Consider the following 21813-nt stretch of genomic DNA (forward strand, 5'->3'; position numbering starts at 1 on the left):
TGTGTGTGTGTGTGTGTGTGTGTGTGTGTGTATGTGTGTGTGTGTGTGCACCATGCATGCCTGGTGCCCAATGAGACCAGAAGAGGGCATTGGATCCCCTGGGACTAGAGTGACAGCTGGCTGTGTGTCACTATATAAGTACTGGGAACCAAACCTGGGTCCTCTGCAAGAGTAGGAAACGCTTTAACCTGAGTCACATCTCCAGCCTTCCCTGGGCTCTAACATGGGCTTTATCCTGTTTTGTTTGGTTTTTATTTATTGGCTTTAGAATTTTTTTCATGCAATACATTTTGGTCATCCTCTCCTCTCCCCCAGCTCCTCTTAGATCCTCCCCCCCACCTTCCTACCTATTCAACTTCATGTCCTTTGTCTCTCAAGGCCAGGAGGCCTCAACTCCACACAAATAACTACAGGCAACTAAGTGATACTGAGAATGGGAGAAACAGTCTTTTCTAAGAAGATTACAATTGTTTAACCAACACCAAATGGTCAGCCCTGAAAAAATACATGAGTAATGTTACACAGACTGAGTAGGCTATGTTTAGAAATAGGTACCTATATACATACAAATATATATAATGACAATTAATTTAAAAAGAGGACATGAATTTGAAAGAGAACAAGAAACATATATTGGAGGGTTTGAAGGGAGGAAAGAGAAAGGGAAAATGATGTAATTATAATTTCAAAAGAAAAATCAAAATAAACTCTGTGTGTGTGTGTGTGTGCGGGTGCGCGCGCGCGCCAAAAACAACAAAGCATCCAAAAAAGAGAGTCTTCCAGACACAACTGGGTTGATAGACATATGAACTCACAGAGCCTGTGACAGCACACACAAGACCTGCATGAGTTCAGACCCAATAAAGTCTCAACACAGAGGAAAGAGGAGGGAGGTACAAACTAACCAAGAGGCTATTTGCTATTGATGCCTGCTAGAAGAGGGAAATCAGTTTTCTCCAATGTAGTGTCACTGGGTATATCAACAACACTCCAGGGCACCCCAAGCTCAGCAATGCAAAATGGTTTTGCCTTGTACACTTTTATGTCAGGTCCCAAAGAAACCCTTGACAAGGCTCACTCAGTACCTGTGGCTCCTCCCAGCACTTCTCACCCCGCCCCTACTTAATGTTTCCATCTGAAGGACTTCTTGTCCCTTCCCCCAGTTTCTTTCCTGTATAAGCCTGCCATCTCAGCCACAGTCTTGGTCCTCAGCTCCTCCTTTGGTCCCTTGCCCTCTTCTCTCTCTTTTCTTGTCCTCTTGCCAACCATGACCCCCCCCCAACCCCTCCTCTAGTGTCCTCTTATGGCCTGGTTCAGTCTGGACCCTTCCAGATGCTCCTAGCTGAACCCCCCATCATATCTATGATAAACCCTCTCCTCACCATACCTAGGAGTAATCATGTCCTCATTTTTATTCACTTTAGAGACTGTCCAAGAGTTTTTGTTTCCTGGATCTTTTATTTGTTTTTGGTTTTTTTCCCCCACTTACTTATCGCCTAGAATCACACTAAAAAGCATTAGACATGAGAATCAGACATGGTAAGTTCACAGGATCCTAGTGCCCATGACAGGGAACAGGGCATAGAACCAGATACATGCCTTTATTGCTCAGCTTAGCTTCCAAAAGAATTTCAGTTAGTTCACAACCACACATGAAATGAGTAAGACAGCAGAAACCAAGGAAGAACCTGAAGGCCAGTTTTATAGTTTTGTTGAAAGCCTAATAGTCAAACATGGCTTCAAAACGGGATTTATTTAGAAATGCATCAGGAAGCATTGCACCAACATCACAGAGTCTGTTTATGCAACTAAGATGGATTAGACATCACTAGGGTGATAAAGTCTTACATGATAGTTTGTTATGCAAACAGCACGGTAAGAGCAGCAAAGTCCAGTCATATAGGGTTGGGGCACTATCTCTATGACACAGGTGAACAAGCCAGTGACCTTCTAGAGCTGTATTCTAGCTATTTACTACTGAAACTGTGACAGCCTGTGATTGACCCTAATGCATGCTGACACATTTGCCTATTTACAGCTAGAACCCCAGCAAAATCCTAACCAATGGCTCCCTGGAGGAAGAATCCATGTTTCTGCTTCTGCTCTAAAAGATCCACTTGGCACGACAAAGTCCACTATGTGGACGCCAACAGAATCTGTTTACAGCTTTCCTTGTGTTGCCTTGCTGCAGAGATTCAAATACCACTTCGGTAACATGTCATCTGGGTTTGCCTGAGTATCAGATCTCTTCTCCCTCCGGAGAGGAATGAGGCCAAGTTTTTTTTTTTTTTTTTTTTTTTTTTTTTTTTTTTTTTTTTAGGTCCTTAAAGCTATTGCCTCAGGGAAGACAGTTCCAAGTGCAGCCAACAGTAATCAGAAGATACAGCACACATTCACTTGGATGCAAACACCGAGATGGTTATATTAGGAAAAATTCTCTTTAAAAAGTCTCCAAGGAATGCTAAGAAGACAGCTACCTTTCTGCTCTCAAGCATTATCCATTACCTTCCCAGCACCCAGCAGGCCCTCCATCCCCAAGTGTCCAGTTCACACACAAAGAAATACATGTTCAGGTTCTGAGAGGACTACACATGTCAGCTTCAACAGCTGAGGCTGGGCACGAACACCTGATGACGAAGGCATCCCATCATGTGCACCTGAAAAGAGCCCTCATGTTTCAGAGGAGACCAACAGTCAGTGGTTAGACTCACTCTACACCCTGGCAAGTCCCACCCTTTCCTGTTTCCTCATTGATCTCTTTAACTTACACGCCCTGGTAATGATTCTGAGTGACAAGCATACTGGCTATCTATAGAGTCTCTTCTAAGCACTCTGGCCTCCTTAAGGAACTGAGGATGCTGGATCATGGTACCTCTCGCTTCAGCAGCTTCCTCTGATCCACAGGTGTTCCAGACAGTGCCAGTATTTGAATAAGGAGCTCTGGACCACCCCACACCTTTAATGCATTGAAAAGTCCATGAATGCACACTTTACACAGTAAGTTTTGGGAGAGAGAGGGAAAGAAGGGAAGAGTGAGGGAGACTGCAGCGCCCTCTATGGAGGGTAGGAGGGTAGTGCCACTTTCCATCTCCATCTGTCAGAGGTTACCAAGGAAACAGAGAGTGATAAGGATATAGACCCCATTAGACATACAATGTATTCTTCTCTTAGTTGTCTAAGGAAACTGGCTCATGTGTCTTTGGGGGCCATCAAAACTAAGCAGCCAGCTGGAAATGTAGGTGCAAGCATGTATTCAATTCTTCCTGGGTAACCCCAGGTTTTGCTTTTCAGTGACTCTGAATGATCAGAGGTAATGAGCCATGCTCATTACCCAGGGTCATCTACTTGACTCGGTCAACTGAGTACAGCCATTAACCATCTAAGAACTACTGTCAGAGCAATAGCTAGATCAGTGTTTGATTAAAGAGTCTGCCACATAGCTGGGCGTTGGTGGCACACGCCTTTAATCCCAGCCCTTGGAAGGCAGAGGCAGGCAGATCTCTGTGAGTTTGAGACCAACCTGGTCTACAAGAGCTAGTTCCAGGACAGCCTCCAAAGCCACAGAGAAACCCTGCCTCAAAAAACTAAAAAGAGTCTGCCACGTATTTGGGTGTGAAATTAATACCATAATTCTGATCTGCCCTGAGTCTCAGTTGCTGTGTAAACATCTACCCTTTCCTCAGAACACATTTCTGATCCAAAGCACTCTTCAGGCCTGGAAAGAGCTCCCTATTCTAAGAGAAGGGGCTAGTCCTATTCTAAGAGAAGGGGCTAGTCAGTGAGGAGAAATTAAAGCCCTGATGACCAGTGATGAGCTGGCCTCTGATAAAATTAGACCACACAGCATCTCTTCCTCCATGAGCTTCCATCACCCCTCTGGTGTCCCAGCAACAGGTCCTCCATCAGAAGTGAATGGAGGTTTTATGTCAAGTGCACTAAAGTGTTTGCCTTAACTAAACTGCTTGCTCTGTCTCTGCAGGCAATTTGTTCACACATACTTGTAACATGAATTTTACATGTACACTATTCAGTCTCTGCTGAATCCAGCTGTCGCTATGGCAGGTGGCTTAATTAAAAGGATAGCATGGTGTCCTTTTGAAAGCAGTGCACACCAGGAATACAAAGACCATTAATCTTCTCAAGTTATCAGTCCCCTTTCACATGCAACATACAAACAGGCTAAAGGATTCGTGCTGGCCAAAGGCATACTGATTCAGGCCTTCTTACACTGATTGGTGCAAGGGCCCTCTTTCCTTCACTCCTCCCCCTAACACATTAAACAGACTTCCAAGATAATGGGGTGACTTGAGTTCATACATCCGAAAGTTACAAATATCTTTTTTTTGAAAAATGCTAGGAAAATACTATGGAAGAGCAATTAAAAACTAAAGACTAAAATTCTGGAGTCTAGAAACAAACAGAAAAAAAACACAAAAATGTCTTAATTTGGCGTTTTGTCAGGTGTCTGGACTACCTGCTGCTCTCTGATACACAGACTTATCCACCTCTGTGCTGGCAGAGTGCTAAAGGGACAAGCTCGGTCAAATAAGGCCTAGACAGCATGATTTTTTTTTGGGGGGGGGCTGAATCCAGTACTAAACCTAGGATCGTAAGGAAGGCTGGCTGGGGTCTTGGCAGGGTTGCGCTCAGGCGCCTGTAGACCCTGTTGCCTTTCTACAACTTCAAAGCACATGGTGTTGTTTATTCAGCCCAGGAAAAACATATTCTTCCCTTACATCCTTGAGCGAACCATAGAACTTATGCTACCCAAGGCTCTGCAACAAGAACAAAATGAACACTGGCTATCTGGCACTTGGGACACACTCGGCAGCTTTTCCGAGTTTGAAGTGCTTAATCTTATCATCTATCAGATTCCATGTCTAACCTGATGTTGAGACCCATTTCTGCTGTATAACTGGGTTCAATGGGTATAGTTAATAAAACAGAAGGTTCATAGAAAAATCCACTATCCTTAAAGGGCAATTAACATGTGGGTAGAGAAATAAGGAACAAACTATCACATATTTCTGACTACTGACTAGAAAGAAGGCAAACTAGCTTCAAACCCAGGCCAATTTTTAGGGGCAATGATGACACAGCTCAGCAAGGATCCTGCACCATGAACTTGAGGCTGGCTTGCTTCCTTGTTCACTAAGCATGTACTTATTAATCACCTACTGTATACTTCCCATGCTGGAAAACAGATGCCAATGGCAAATGTACTCTCTGTTCTCCTGTAGTTCAGGGTCTGATAAAAGAAGCAGGCCAACTATTTCATCTGGAAACATATTTGAAGTTACATTTTATTTGCCAGAATCCTAAATTACCTATAGTATTTCTTCACCCATTAGTTCCATAAGTGAAATTCTATTTCATTCAAACCTGTCCCTTATATTACAATGTCGTCCCCTATTTGTAGTCTAGTCTTATCTACTACTATGACCTTTCCATATTCAATACCACTGGAGAGTTTATGGTAGAAGGTGAGCTTAAAATCAGTGGTAACCCCCTCTGAGCCAGCCCTTGGGCAAGGAGAAAATGGAAACAGCTCGATCATCCTCCAAATGTCCTTGGAAGGAACCACTCCATCTCTATGGCAAAGAGATGTGAAGCTCAGAGAAGTCAAGGAGAGAATGGCTCAAATGGCCAGGAAACAAAGGTTTCACCCTACTATAATGCCACTGCCTCAAGCTTTAGCCTAATCAAGGAAGTCATTTAGGATAAGTGAAGGACCCAAATCTGGTTTAAAAGACAGATTAGTTCTACAATATTATTTAGACAGCTGAATAATCCTATGGTCTATTGAGGATGTGACTAGGATATGATGCAGTTCAAACACGTTGTAACAATTCCCATAGAGAATGCCCACCCCATGTGCCCCATCTGAAACTACTTCTTGGGCATAACCATACATCACATACTCCTGTGACTAAAGCAGGGGAGCACTGGGAAAACCACTAACACCCAAGGCAATAAGGGCCACAGACACAGCTCATCAGCTGGCAACATTGAATGTAACAATGGTAAGGGAATCCTCATCTCACAACATCTGTCCCAACTCAGCCCCGTGCAACCAAAGATGCTCAGATCATCAAAAACCTCAGCATCACAGGCTTAGGTAACCAAACCTCCAAAAAACACAGTTGAGAAGATGGAGGTGGCAAACTAAGCAAACAAGACTGAATGAGGTCGGCTGTGGGCAGCAGGGCAAGGTGGGTGAGGAAGAGTGTGTTAAGAAAGGCAAGGAAGGTAAGAACCCACCCACACACTGAAAGATTGCTTTCATTAGCAAGCCCTTCAGGCCCGCCCACCTGCTACAATCCGCAGAGGCAGGGCATGCTGACCTGGGCTTTTCAAACAACGAGAAGTGGTCATCCTCCTCCCTTCTCCTCCATATACACCCCACGCCTCCCACCCTTGGAGTTAACGCATCTGATTCCTTTCCCTTGTTATTCATGCCTCTACTCTGCCTTTATCTAAGTTCCTGATGATTTTTATGAGCACTTTGCAATGGATCTCAGATTCCAGAGCTAAAAGTAGTTATCAATCTTCAGATTTACAGATGTGAAATTGTATACAGCTAAAGGCTAAACTTCAAGTCCATGAAAAACAAAGCTATTGAAGCAAGAAGTTGGGTGCTTTGTTTTGTTTTGTTTTGTTTTGTTTTATTCATCAACACTCTTCCAACAGGCACATTGCTAACCACCACTGAAAACATAATCCCTCAGTAAATAATGCCTCGACTTTACAGGTCATCTGCTAGATGCAATGTAATAATTATTGCCCCTCTGACCATTGCCCAAAGCCATTCACACCTAAGACCTATAACCTAGCTCAGAGCATGGGTTCCGAGACCCCACACGCACCTCTGTCCAAACATCAGCGTGGACTTGGTCTCAGCTTCATTGAAGACGGAAGGAGAACAGCAAATGACAATTGTGGTTCTACAGTTCCCACCCAAAGAGTCCTGGAGAATCCGAGTCATCTTGCTGTCCCGGTATGGCACATGTGTTTTCTATTTAAGAAAGAAGGAGTATCGGTTTTGACAGCCCATTCAAAGAAAAACTACAGAAGCAAGCAAGCCAAACTTAGAAGCATGTGGAATAAGAATTTGCAGCCAGGTCTTTGGAGCTTGCCAATGTCCACTCTGACCCACATCATTGGAAGTTAGCATCACCATTCACAATTTCTAGTGGAGTAGATCTCCCAGCAACAAGCGACCCAGCCAGGAATTCCCCTGCTCTCTTCCAAAGAGGAAAGCAAATAAATGTCTGTGGCAAAGAGAACACACAAACCCCAAAGGCAGCTTCCCTTAATACTATTTAATAGATGGCGACAGGATTACTTACTGTCCCTTCAGCCAAGGCAGAGATCACATTTCCAAGAGCAGACAAAGACTTGTTGATATTTTTAGCTTCATCCAGAACAGCTCCCTCGGCACCAGTTTTGCTGACCTACCCGAGGATAGAAAAGGCAGTGAGGGCAGGGACAGCAGAGAGCAGAAAATGCAAACTCATGGAGGGGCAGCAGGCAGACCCTCCAGGAAAGCAGGGAAAGAACTGAGTGAGAACCACAACGATCCAGCTGTCCCTGGAGCCAGGAGCTGACAGTTTGGTCTCTCCTGCTGTCATTTTCCTCTCAATTGGGTTTTAGTGGAATGGCTGAAATGCCTCAAGTGGGAAAACTGTAGATACTTCCCCGGGGGACATCCATCGAGGAAAACCAGGCTCCTGAAGTGCTGTCACCACGGTGAGCTGAGTCCTGTGGGACTAAACCACAGTCTCCCAGTCTGATGGGGTCCATCGGAGCACAGTGAGGAAAACATTTCGAGCCCCAATTTCAGGCAAAGGACTAAAGAAATAGGTATTGGAACTATTCCTTCTCTACTTATTTCCTGAGCAAGGAGGGAGGGAGTGGGGGAACTAAGAAAGGGAGGGAGGGATATCTAAAATGCAAAAGACTTATATGTTACCCTGTAAATTTGGTTTTCTTCTACAGTCCTCCACACACGGTGCCTCCTCTACTATATTAGTACAGATAATTTCACATTTACAGCATATACTCTAGGTAGGGAGGTTTACAAATCCTGCCAACTTTTTTTCAAAGGAGAGGGCACTCAGTAACATTTGTCCTGGCTGCCTAGGCAAAAGCTACAGGATGAACAGCTGCTCTCTTAAAAAAGAAAAGAGGAGAAATAACTTAAACTGAACAAAGACAGACTTCAAATACGTATGATGGAGAGCACCCTCAATTACAGAGGGGAATGTTGAGGCGGGGTGGTTCAGAATATAGGACAAACTTCTATCCTGGAACTGTGGAGGGCAGCTTGATTGCAGAGTGAGACATCAGGGAGAGATGCGGGAGTTTTTAGATGGTCTCTAATTTGGGCATCTTAATTCCATGAGATATTCAGAAAAGGGGCTGTCTATCACCTTCCATTGGCAGGCAAGGACAATGAGCTCCAGAGATGTCATTCTGCCAGCCCGAGGGAAGGATGGCCCTTTGGGGTGATGGGAACTAAAGCCAGAGCTCTGTTCTCAAGATAGCACATTCATACGGATTCATTTAGGGAAAAGGAAAACAGACATGAACAAACAAAACTATAGAAGGGACATTTGAAATATCTTGTGCCATTAGCAGGAAGTGACAACTGCCAGCAGGAGGCAGCTGTCAGGGGTATTTCATCCCTAAATAACACATTTCCACATGGCTCTCTTCATGGGCCTGTGCCGGGCATAGCAGTCAAGTTAGTGGTCAGGCTAGAGCAGAACGAGTGGCCTTCATCCTGGAGAGTGATTGAGAATGTAGCCAGCTCACACATAAAACATTTAAGATGGCAGCCAGGAATATCCAATGGTTTTCCCTGGGGATAAAGGCAAGTAAGTGGGCTATTCAAACAGCCATGACTTACGTGGATGTCCGTAGCCATAGTTAGGGTTCAGGAACTTAGCAAAGTGAGGCAGTAAGTGGCAGTAAGTGGGAGTCACCTGTACAGCTAGGTAGACTGATGAGGACATCCAGCTGATGTCACTGGTGAATGTAGGAAGAGGCATTGTGCGTGTGCACTGCTCTATGATGCTGTCTAAAGGGGTTGTGTCCTGCCAGAGTGTGGACATGGAAACATCCCTGGTGCTGTGGAGGGGGCAGGGAGGGAAGGTGGTGATTCTGGATGTGGTGATTCTTAGCCAGTTCCTGGGGGTATAGAATGGAGTACAGTGTGTAAGGAGGGTCACAACAAAACAAAAGAAAGCTTCATAACCCAGTGGAATTAATGTCATACATATGAGACTGTCACTTCAGATCCACTACCAGTAGAAATGGAACACCAGGAGGGCCAAGGTTCCAGACCTTTCCTCAGCAAGGCAAAGCTGCAGAAGCAGGGCCACCATGGTCCAATGGCAGAGCCCTTCCTAGCCCAATGGAGTCCATACAACAGATGGCTTCCCTCCATCCTAAGGGGAGGCTGTGTAGCTACCTTGGGCAGCTGTCTTGCCAGTCTAACCCTGCTTAATGCCATAGGCCCTACTAAGCATAAATGAACATAACATACAGGGAACTTTCAGACCAGAAAAGAAAACGAGAAAACCAAGAGACTTGACAGTACTGTACCTCAATATTTTAAACCTCTTTAAAATCAGGAAGTAAAAGGCACAAAAATTATACCACTGTACACTTGAGCAAATAACGGGGAAATTATAGATAATGTAACTAAGAACCAATTACCTTTTCACTCCCAGCCAAGTCAACCAAATACAGCTTCCCACTGAGTTTTTTTTCAGTCTCCACATTCTCTTGTTTAATGTTAATCAGGAAGATACTGTGACTCCTCGAACTGTGTTCATTCATGTCTGAAATGAAACATGGTTTACTGCTCTACAGAGAGCACATGAGCAGAGGTAGCAAACCTCTGCTCTTTAAAACACAACCAATCATGTCACACTGTTGCAGTTCTCTGCAGGCAGTGCAGCTAACTTTAGAATGTATCGAAGCCACTGTTTCTACTTTCAAAAAGAAAAAAGAAGGAAAAAACCCCCCATTCATTCTAGAGATGATAGATTTACAATGTCTTCAAGGAACAAAGGAATTAACCTAGCATTCTTGTAGAGCAGTTTAAGGTAACATTCCCATCATCTGCCAGATGCCCTGAATCCCATATCCTACTCTAGCTTCACCCACCAAGATTCTCACAGCTTCCTTGACTGACCTGTGGAAAGCCTCCAACTTTATCACAGTGTAGTGTCTAATTCAGTTTGTCCTGCTCATGTGTGTACCCTGGGATTGCTGGGACTATCAGAAACTGACTTAAAGGAAGATTAAAACACACCTCTATAACTCATGTTAAACACAAAGAACCCTCAAGGATTAAATGTGGCTCATTATGTCAGGGTATCAGGGAAAGATGCTTCCTTTTCCACCATAGCCCAGCAAGTGTCCCATTCAACTTTCACTGTCTCTCAAAAAGTATCTTACCAGATTGTTCCTAAAAACTCTGAAGATCATTTTAAAAATTCCAAATGCCGGGTCTTTAATCCCAGCACTCAGGAAGCAGAGGCAGGCAGATCTCTGAGTTCAAGAACAGCCTAGTCTACAGAGTGAATTCCAGGACAGCCAGGGCTACACTGAGAATCTTGGTCGAGAAAACCCACTACCAAAAAGTCACAAATAACAAATTTAGCAACATCGCATGCTACAAAGTCAAAATGTAAACAGCATTTACGTTTCACTAACTATATTACTAACAATGGCTGACCAGAAATATTAAGAGGACAATCTATTTACAATAGCAATAAAGGATAGGTTTTTAGACAAAAGCTACAAAGTGGTGCTTAAAAGATATTAAAACAGATACAGATGAATGGAAATAGAACCCCACGGTAACTGACTAAAAGATTAAATAGTGATAAGACATCAAAATTAGGGCAGAGGAGATGGCTTTAAAAGATGAAGCTTTGCTGTACAAGTATGAGGACTGGAGTTTATGTGCCAGAAACCACATAAAAGCTGGGCAGGCATAGCAGCTATATGCAGTCCTAACCCTGGGGAGGCAGGGACAGATGAGGCCCAGAGCAAGCTTGCTAGCTAGACTAGCTGGAACTGGTAAGTTCTGTGTCAATGAGAGAGGCTGCCTCAAGAAACTTAAAATGTTAGGAAAAGTGAAAGAGATATCCAACATCAACTTCAGGCTATACACACACACACACACACACACACACACACACACACACACACACACACACACACACACACACCATGCACATGGACCTGCCCATGTGTTATCCTGCTTACACACACCACACATGTAAACACATAAAAACCAGATGTAAATATTAGCCAAAATAATCTATGCAATTCAACTGTAGCAAAATCTCAATGACACTTTCTACAGAGATAGATCTATCCTAAAATTTTAAAATTCATACAGAATCTCACAACATCCTGAATAGTCAAGCTGATCTTGAAAATTAAAACAGGAGATGAGCAGTTACCAAAGCTCCTGCTGCAAAGGTATGAGAACCTGAGTTCAAGTCTCAGCTGGGGAAGATGGGAACGTGGAGACTGATGGTGGAATGTTGCCCACAATGCAAATGGACTCAATGCCAGAGCACGGATAACTATACTTACCATGCTAAAACACAGACAGAGCTGGTGAGATGACTCAATGGGAAATGATGCTTGCTGTCAAGCCTGACGTCTGCGTTCAGTTTCCAGGGCCCACTCCCTGAAGTTGTCTTCTAACTTGACAAGTACATTTACACATAGGCACGTATGAGCACACACACTCACAAATAAATAATGTGGGAAAAACCTTGACAGAATGATAACACTAGAAACACTGTAGACCCTCAGCTCTAAAGCTGGTAGCCCAACTCTGGGACACCGTGAATAAAATTCACGACTGAGCTTAACAGACACAGTGAGAAAGTTTCAATGTGTACATGCAAGTTTCAGGCAGGACAGAGAGAATCAATGTTTTCCTAAACTGGATGCAAGTCTAGGTCAGCTCTGAAAACTGCCACATCCATGAGCACCCATCTGACAAGCTATAGGGCAGAGAAGAGGTTAAGAGTTTCAGTTCTGGATCACAGACCTGGAACCCATCCATGGGGGAGTCTGAGATCAGCTGCTGGAAGAGTCTAGACCAGTCCTCTACTAGTGCTTGAATCTCTTCTATACAGTACCCCAGCTCCCTTCCTGGGCAGCAGGCTCCCCTGGGGCAGGGAGTGCTGTCAGGTGTTCAAGCCTGTCTGCCTGCCTCCCTGTCTCAGCAGTACATCATAGCTTCCTTAGCATCAGAACCCAGGAGAACACTGATGCACTGCACGGCCCTTACATCCTCTCTTTCTCCTCCAAACTAGAAATTCTTGGTTCCTTCAGCTCTGTGGGAACCAAGCTCTGATACTCTTTAGTTCACATCCCTCTGGAAAGGATAGCCCTAGTCTCTCTAAAGAGACTCTGCTGCTCCAAGACACATGTGACACAGAAATGTGACCCAGGTGCCCATGCCAGGCACTTTAGATTCTGCGAGCAAGTGTGTCTACAGTAAGTGTTTGCTAGAGGGATTTCTTGGAAGCTGCCAGCTCTGACTCTTGTCTGCCTTTACTCTCCTTCTGCAGAGGAGGAAGCCAAGTAGTTTTTCCTTGTGTTTGACATGAACTTATTAGCTCGGATTTTTTTTTTTTTAGAACCTGTTATCAGACCCCAAGGAATCTCACCCATCACTTCAAGACTTCAGACTACTGCATATAATCACACTGCATACGGGCCAGGGTCTGTCTGCATGCAACTCTCTGCTGCCTTTCCAGGCACACAACACATGTGCCTCATCATCCAGCTTTCCTGCACAGAGGGCAGATATTGGGATCCAATCTGATAGCATTAACATCACCACAGCACTTACTTGTCACAGCCACATGTCGGTTTGCTTTGCCCTCATCTATCACATCCATGACCTCCTCAGGGCTTGAAACGAACCTCTCAGTGCACCCCTGCAAGAGTCAAAAACAAGTCAGGTTGGCCACTCCAACAACTGAAAAGCATCAGCATTTTAGAGCAGCTTCTCTGTCCCTCCACCCCCAACGGTACAGGTAAACAGAAAGGGAGTGATGCAAGCCCACAGGGTTTCCTCCTTGCCTGGGGCTTGGATTCTACATTAAAGAGAAGTATGAGCTAGCCCTGGGAAAACTAGATGTAAAGCTGGAGGAAATTCTTTTTAAGATCATGCTCATACCCTCCAGCAGTACTTTCAGGAGGCAGAAAATAAAAGAAAATCTATAAGAGGAAAAGAAATGAGAATGTACTTCCTCACCTGCCATCAGTATTTACCATTTCAGTCATCAACAGAGTACACATAATGCTACAATAGACTTCAACGAGGTACAAAGCATAAACCATTGCATTCAATCCCCAAACCTCTTTAAAATAAGCAATACTAAATAGTAATATTAAATAATAGCTTTCCTAAAGAAGGCTGGGTGTGATAGCTCATAGCTTATACATGGAGGACTGTGTTAAATCCCCAGCACCAAAATACAATAAAAACCATTTACATGCAAGAAAGCTACAGCTGAAGAAAGTAAATGTTAATTTTTGGAGCCAATCAATAGTATAAATAAGGCTCAGGGTTAACAATGCCTTTTGGGTACTCTTTATAGCTCTCAAGTGACAGTGACTAGGGAGAGTTAGTGGCATCACCCCCAACCATTCTCATACCTTTACATAGGGGACTCTGTTTTTATCTTCATGAACAGCTAAGTTGGTCTTGGACACTGTAATGACAAAAATGATGGCATATAAAGAAGAAAAGGGAAGTTAAAAAAAAAAACCTGTATTGTAAGAAGAATAGCAATGCTTAAAGAAGATAGGCAAGTCTAATCCTTTCATAATTTGCAAGTTTAAGCTGTGGCTGAGAAGAGCACACAGCCTGAAGGCAAACATCTCTCTACATTTGCATCAGCTGCCCAGGCAGAAGTGCCCTAACTCATCTCAACTCCGCCCCCCAACTTCAATTACAGAGCACACATAGTCACATTCAGTTGTAACTTACCGTCAAGTAAGTCCCTTATTTTGTCCAAGTAGATTTCAAAATAGGAAACCTAGTTAAAGAGAAATTGAAATTGGAATAGAAATAGAAATACCATACCACATTTCAAAAACATCACCATTAAACTCATAAAAGCTTTTGCTATGGCTGAGAAAAGGGGGCACCAAGTGAAGGTCAGAGTTCTGAGCATAGAGCTGCAGCCAACCCTCATGTGTTCCTCCTGCTTGGTCAATGTGACTATGCATCTGTCAAACATGGACCACTCAGGAGCTCCACACTTTTGGCTCCTCTTGGTTCCACTCAGATGCTAGACAGACTCTTAAAGAGGACTCAAGTTCCACCTTAACTGAATACCAAGTTAATGTCCATGTATGGCAACAGCCAAAAGGGAAAACATCCTAAACCAGTGATGTTCATATAGACCTCACCCGACTGCATGATGCCACAGCTTCATCAGATTCATGCGAACACAGCTTATACATAAACATGAAGGAAGCAAGGAGAAGCTACAGAGGCTTGGGATTACAGGGGCTCAGGAAGATACCTGGGAGAGTACTACTGAAGGTAGCCAGGATTGGAGTCTTTGATAGATTGGAACAAATGTGGTTTAATGAAGATGACTGCCCAGGTGTGGTGCTTATGCCTATAATCCCAGATCAGAAGGCTGAGCAAGAGGACTGTCATGAATCTACGACCAGCCAGGACTACAGAGTTAAAAGGCAATTAGACTTTGTTAGGAAAAGAAAGCCTTCTAAATAATGATTCTCAAGCCTTAGCCCAGCCCCAATTATAACAACATATGCTAAAGAACCACAGAATCCTGAAAACTACCACAACGGTACCAGAGCACAGTCTCAGATACTAGAACCCAGAGATGGACTTCTAAATCCCCAGGTGACTCATCTGATAACCGAAGTAATGAAATGCTTAAACTAAGAATGAGTTCTGAGAAATTTAATGCACAGATGGCCTAAATTTCCTCACTGGCAAATGAAGCCATTAGTCTTTAAGATGTGAAAAATTCTCTCCAGGATTTTGCACAGTTTGGATCTGACTCTTTCTTCCCAGATAAACTTCCCCACAAACTCATAAGCATCTTTGAAATACAAATAAGAGAATGGACAGAAGAAAAATATACATGTGGGCTACATAATAACATTAGAGACCACATATGTGGTAGCAGTCCCATGAGATCATACTGTCCAATGATATCACAGACACCTTGTTTAGCAGAAGCTATCTACCATGCTTACAAAATGATAAAATTATCTTACAGATTTCTCAGGATGTGCCCCCATTGTTAGGCCAGCCATGATTATGACTGTTGGAAAACTGGGTTCTGCCTCCCCAGGTAAATCAGGACAAGACAAACCCTACCACTAATTTTTGGAATGTGAAGAGTCCTCGGCTCTCGCACTAATGTCTCTCCCAGCTTAGCCCTGGCTCATTGTCTCTTGTGTGCCACTATCTGGAACCACCCACTTCCCAGTTCCAGGCAGCTTTAAGATCTTTGCTTTGAAATCTACAAGCAGCAGCTAGGTGTCATGGAGCCTGATCCTGGATACCTGTACCTCTAATAGCCTGTTCATCTGCCCAATTACTTATTCCATCTCTTCTGCAAACTCCTACCTGGCAATCAGAAGTCTCTCTGCTCCCTCTTCCCAGCTCTTTGTTTTTGCTAGTTTGTTCTGGTTGTCTAGAGGTTATCCTTGGGGCTTGAACCCAGGACCTCACACATGCAAGGCGTGTACTCTACCACTGAGCTAAACCAGCCCCTAACTGCTCTCACTAATCTTTCAAGTTGTCATATTCCCCATTATCCAGTCCTCAAGCCCAATTTTAGTCACTTCTAACTAGGCCTTCTCTGCAGCCAGCCCTATTCTGGTGCCAACCTATTCCAGTTCATGATTGACTGCCACTAAGATTTCTCACTACCTCTGAGATTTTTTTTAACTTAGTATATTTCATACATTCATACAATGCATTTTGGTCATATTCACCCTCAACCTTGGGAGATCCTAAACATGTGATTTTACTTCCACAAATTACAGAGAAAATTAATTACATCTAAAAAGTAGTCATGAGCCATGTACTGCCAAGCCTGGCAATTAAATTCCTGTTCACATTTAATACAAGTTAAAATGGAATTCTGATTTATTCATTTCTGCTTTTGTGAAGTGTCAAAATTCATTTTGTTATTAAGAATGCTTTGTGAGACCAGGCGGAAGGAACACCATAGGCACTGCTTGGTGGTGAACAAGATCATGATCAGAAATAACATTTCAAAACCTTAGTGGGACGCATTAAGAAGCAGATTTTCCACACTGTTTTAACAGGGCCTCTTTTGGCCTGTTAGCAGGTAAATTCAGAATTCGGAGTCCACACAGCTAAGTCGTCCACTTACAATTCTTATTAATAGGAAAGCAAATTCAACTAAGAAATGCATGATGGGAACCTGCACGGTAAAACTTAACACTAGAGACAGGAAATATTCTTCCCCTCCCCCACCATTTCAAGCCAGCACCGTTCTTAATCGTAATAAGATTCTGACACAAGACACTGGTTCAGGGTGGTAATTGGTTTAACATCTTACTCAGGATTATCACTTAAGACCTCTGCAGTAGTTTAAAGTGTGTCATCGTAAACAGCCTTAAAGAAGCACTAAGCCTCTAAATCTTGAGCCCATCAAAGCAACAAGCTCTGTAGCCTCAGACATCAGGAAGCCTGCTAGGGGTAAGAAGCAAGCTTTCACAGCACAGGGACACGTGACGTGCTGGATGTAATTCATAATTGAGCAAACAGCCAGCAATGGCCTTTTGGAATGTAAATTTAGGAACAGTCTGTTGTGGAAATAAATAAGGGGAGAGGTTGAAAATGTTTGATTGCTACATTTGTTTCTTTTCTGTGGATGTGGGAAGGGCCTGAGCCTGGGTACACATGTGGAGAATGACTTGTGGGAGTCAATTCTTCTTCTGCATGTGGTACTCAGAGATTAAACTTGGATCATGAGGCTTGGCAGCAAATGCTTTTACCCACTGAGCCACCTTACCAGCCCAGAAAAAAAAGCCTAATACAATGAAACGGTTGCTAAGTATCAGTTTGGTGCTAGGGCCTATGTCTGAGGTTCCTCTTCCTCGATACTAACCCACTGGGTCATGTGTACTAACAGTCAGGCTTTAGGGACCACTGATCAACTCATCTCTAAGCCTTCTTAGAACAGCGTCTCCCCTTCCTGCCCTTCAACACCTCTAGTCACAAAGATGGAGAACCAGACAGTGTGGATCTGGGAACACAAAAGCAGGGCAGGGACTGCTCTAGATTGGCCAGTCATCCCCTTCCCAGTAGAATGCAGAATTACAAACATTCAACAAGGGGTTGCCATGCTGCCCAAGGCCCTCCCAGCCAAACAGAGGTAGTCCACAATCAGAGAAAGAGGCAAGTTAAGTATTGATGAACAGGGATAGAAGGTACAGTTTGTTTCAGGAGTGAAGGAAAGATTAAAGATTTAGATAAGGACGATAACTATACAATTTGGGCAATATAGTAAACTCACAAAACTATGTTTTTAAAGGATTGTTTTTATGCCATATGAACTACATCTCATTTTTTTTTAACTTTAAAAAGAAAGGAAAAGCCAGGGCTGGAATTCACTGATCTCCACAGCCTGCCCCATACCAGCCACACAATCTTTACCTTAGGACATGTCTCTCTGCTTGAACAAGTAGCCCTCCCGGATTTTACAAAGGAATTCAAATTTTTTGATTTAATGACTAAAGTAATAGAGTAGAAGTCTCCCTTTCAATTAAAACTTAAGCGAGGTCGGTGTTAAAATAAACTAGTAACAAGGAGAAAGAGGAAAAGGGGTAAGAGAATTACCTTCCAATACTTCTCAATGAGTCACTCACTATACAGGAGAGTGGGGAGTGTGCATTCCATTTAAGAGTCATATTATTCAAGACAGCATGTAGTAAGTTTAGCACTGGTCAACAAAGCATTTTCTGAGTTCCTCTAGCCATGTGATACTTTCCTCTGGCAGCTCCCCTATTGGTAACACAACTGGTTCCATAAACTTCATATTGGGGAATGACAACCCAACATATACACACAGACTTACTCCTGGCCTATCTTCAGAAACTAATAGGAAATGGTGAGTATCCCAGTAATGAGTAAGATGATTAAATCCTATAAGGGGCTTATGCTTTCTTTATGTTGCTATTTCAAGCAAACCATTCCAAAACCTTGGTACTGACCCAAATCATTAAAAGTATGGGTAGGGCCTGCTTCCAACAGAATGACACTTGAGTGAAAAGAGAGCATCTTTTATATCTATCTGAAAGGAGGAAGACTGATAAATGTGACTTAGGACCTCTCCTGTCTTGTTCTTAGTTAAAAGCACTTACCTTGATGTGAAACTCCAGGTTCTCATCCATGGAATAGATGTGATCAAAAATATCATGTGCAATCCTCGGTATAATGCCCATAAGTTGAGGATCATGCAACTTCCCCTATGAGTGAAAAATATAAATACAGGCGGTCAAAGCGTGTTGGTAAATACATGGGAGAGGAACAGAAGTCATGCTTTCTCAAATAATGTTCTTTAATCCACAAAACCCAAGTTGATTTTGTGGGTCATGTTTTGCTTGGGTCCTGTACAACAAACAGAAGTTTCTAGAATGATGGGTAGGGAAGGCTTGAAATGGGCATTAGTCCCAGTTCAACTCAGGACTTCTTATGCAGAACCCCCAAGACAGGAAGGAAGCAGGAAAATGTGGGCTGTGGGCTCCCTTGGGGAATCTACCTGAGTATTCAATGTGTTCCCCTTTATAGCCAGCAGAGGGCTGTCCCGGCTGCGGGTCAGCCCATCCTCTCCCCTCCCTTGCCAAGCCAAATGCACACAAGCTGTGAGAGTGTGAAAAGGAGGAAGGTAGGGAAGGAGCATGATTTAGTTTAACTTGTAATATTCACAAATACACCATAGGTAAGCTAATCCTGAATAAAAGCACCATGAGATAGGATAACTAATCATTGTTCAAAAATTTCTTAAGTCCTCAATTTCAAAGCAACTTCTTCAGGATCATTTTGCAGACCAGCCAAGAAAATCCATTCCATTGATTTCTTTTTGAAATCTATAATTCTCAGCCTGAATTGTTTTTGTTTTTTACCACTTTTATTCATTCTACCTAGCAGGTAGAGGGACAAATACTCTTTTTGAACATTACTAAGTCTACTTTTAATGCCCAGAATTTCTTTTACCACCTATGAAGACTCTCAAAAGATGCCACAATGGCTGCAGATGTAGGAAGCTCTGGAACCACTCCCTAATAGAGGGAATGGGACGGGGGAGTGGGAGAGACAGCAGCCTACATTTCCTACTAAAGGGGTCCTAAAGGATTTAAAGCCACCGTGGCTTTAGTGTGACCTTAAGGTACACATCTCCACAGAATCTTCTCTTGAATATTCAAGTCCTCTCCCACATGATAAAATCCTCTCTGTCTATGGACACAGCCTAAAGGTTTGCAGTGATGGTATACCCGAAGAAGGTTTTAGACGTTTTAGAAGTTATAAACCTCTAGGAACAACACAAAAGACAGTTTTCTCCTCAGTCCTGGGGGATGCCCAACAACCTTTACAAATTAGACCCAGATACCTGAAAGCCAACTTTGTTTTCCTCAATCAATCCTCTTTTCCTTCAGGTCTTCATCATACAGCACTATCCTTAGGGACTTCTAAGTCAACATTTGAGTTTACAAAATCAAGAACCCATATGGACAGAGGCACTAAAGACATGCTACCAAGAACTCGGTATCATAATTTCTCAGCACATTGGACTACTTACTTTCTATTCTATTAAAAAGCAAAAGGTATGCAACTTCAGACATTCCTGGCTACCCTCTTATCTGGCTATTCTGGCATGCTGCCCTCATCTATCAAGAACAATAAATCAGATGATTTATTTACATTGTGTTTTAGTTTGGTTCTAAGACACACTAAAAATAGGGTTGGCCTAACACTCAGGAGACTGAGCAAAGTACTTACTGTATAAAATTAGGGCAGAGTTTAAATTCAATAAAATACATACAGTGTTCACCAGCACAGGACTCAATAAATGTTAGCATTATAAAATGCAGCTCCCAACAGGCTGTCTCTAAGCTGGGGTGAGGCTGATTTGACCACAGAAGTTCTAAAACAATGTTCTACTCCAGACTATTATTGCATGTTATCTTAGGAAAACAGCACCAATAACTGAATCTTAGGTTTCAAATTTTCACCACGTTTAAATCACATAGTCCATCATAAATACAAAGAAAACTGACTATGACTATATGTACTCTGCACTGCAGAGACTATCATCCAAAAAGATTCCTATGATAAAAAGATAGATTTCCTTCCAGTTAAATTTCACTGTCTCATTCAGTCAATCAAAAATCTTTTCTACCCAAACCTCCAGGGCTCTTGAATAATCCATGATAACTCTTTAGATTCTTCTCATTGGTCCAAACCAGAGAAGAATAACTGGTAATCTAAAAATCATTAAAATTGACTCAAATGTGTTTCCTAGATCATTCTCTCCCAACAGATCATCTTTTATTGATAACTGACTTAAAATTAGCCTGCCAAAATAACCCAGGGGAGGTAGTGAATGTGTATATAATATTAAATATTTTATGGGGAGTGTGTAAGTATATGTGGAATATATGTGTGGTATATGGGAGGGTATGATGTACATGAGATATGTGTTTACTATGGGACAATGTGAAGAGAGATTTATACTGTGTGTGTATATATATATATATATGTATGTATGTATGTATACATAATACATATATATGTATGTATATATGTGTATATATGTAAATATATATGGGGGCATAATATATATGTTTGTGATGCATAGATATGAAGGATATCTGTATGGTACATGCTCTATCTGTGTGGTGAGTATGTAATGTATGTGTGGCACATATATGGATATGTGGAGTGCCCCTGCATAAGTGTGTTGTGTCTATGTTTATACCCTATGTGTGTGGTAAATGTAGGATACTTCTTGTGTGATATATGGAAAATGTATGCATATTATATATAGAATACCCATGTGCATGTGAATGTGTGTGTATGTGTCTGTGTGTGTGTGTGTGTGTGTGTGTGTGTGTGTGTGTGTGTGTATAAAGATCTTACTGTTTCCAAGTTAACTGCTTCCAGATGAAACACACATGCACAGACACAACGTGGTCAGCAGACTATGAACAGAGGTGAATTCAGTGAACATGAAGGCCCTTGCAGCTCAGGTAGTAGAGATGGGAACCCCCAAATTGTATGGGATGATTGAAATCTAGGCTGAATAGAGGCTGTGGCAGAAGGGGTGGGCTGTCAGCAGCAAAAACAGGAAATGAGAATAAGCATGCCCTACCAAAGGCAGCCAAAGTATAGTCTAGCTCAGGAATAAGGGGCACAGTACAAAGAAGTGCGCTGCTATCTGTTGTTCTTCCAAGGGAGCAAATAGGACAAACACTTCATAGCTATGTTCTACAGGACTGTCTTCAGAAACTTCTAGCTGAATATAGCCTTCTAGGAGTAGGTACAGAGGAAAAACAAGACACAGCCCATTGGCCACTCAACAAGACACCCTTTGTTCTCTGCCAGTAGCCTCAATGGCATCCACAGCTTCCTCAAACACTGAAAAAGGGAAAGCAAGAGACCTGCAGTGTGTGAACGCCATGCACTCTTGATTTTGTTAGGAATCATCAGACTGGTTTACAAGGTGGCCAGAAAGA

General features: G+C 42.8%; 1 protein-coding gene across 2 annotated transcripts in view; it reads right to left on the reverse strand.

The window, feature by feature from the left end:
• The window catches only part of Kif5c (kinesin family member 5C), a 134364-nt gene that overhangs the window by 54482 nt on the left and 58069 nt on the right, over positions 1 to 21813 (reverse strand). For both annotated transcript variants that reach the window (XM_035446810.1, XM_035446811.1), the window contains exons 4-10: positions 18442 to 18546; positions 14045 to 14093; positions 13711 to 13766; positions 12899 to 12986; positions 9724 to 9848; positions 7350 to 7454; positions 6867 to 7015 (exon numbers count right to left, since the gene is read on the reverse strand). In XM_035446810.1, coding sequence (XP_035302701.1) covers positions 6867 to 7015; positions 7350 to 7454; positions 9724 to 9848; positions 12899 to 12986; positions 13711 to 13766; positions 14045 to 14093; positions 18442 to 18546 — 677 coding nt within the window. The remainder of the gene's footprint in view (positions 1 to 6866; positions 7016 to 7349; positions 7455 to 9723; positions 9849 to 12898; positions 12987 to 13710; positions 13767 to 14044; positions 14094 to 18441; positions 18547 to 21813) is intronic.

This window comes from Cricetulus griseus, chromosome 6, assembly GCF_003668045.3.
Source record: "Cricetulus griseus strain 17A/GY chromosome 6, alternate assembly CriGri-PICRH-1.0, whole genome shotgun sequence".
Classification (NCBI taxonomy): domain Eukaryota; kingdom Metazoa; phylum Chordata; class Mammalia; order Rodentia; family Cricetidae; genus Cricetulus; species Cricetulus griseus.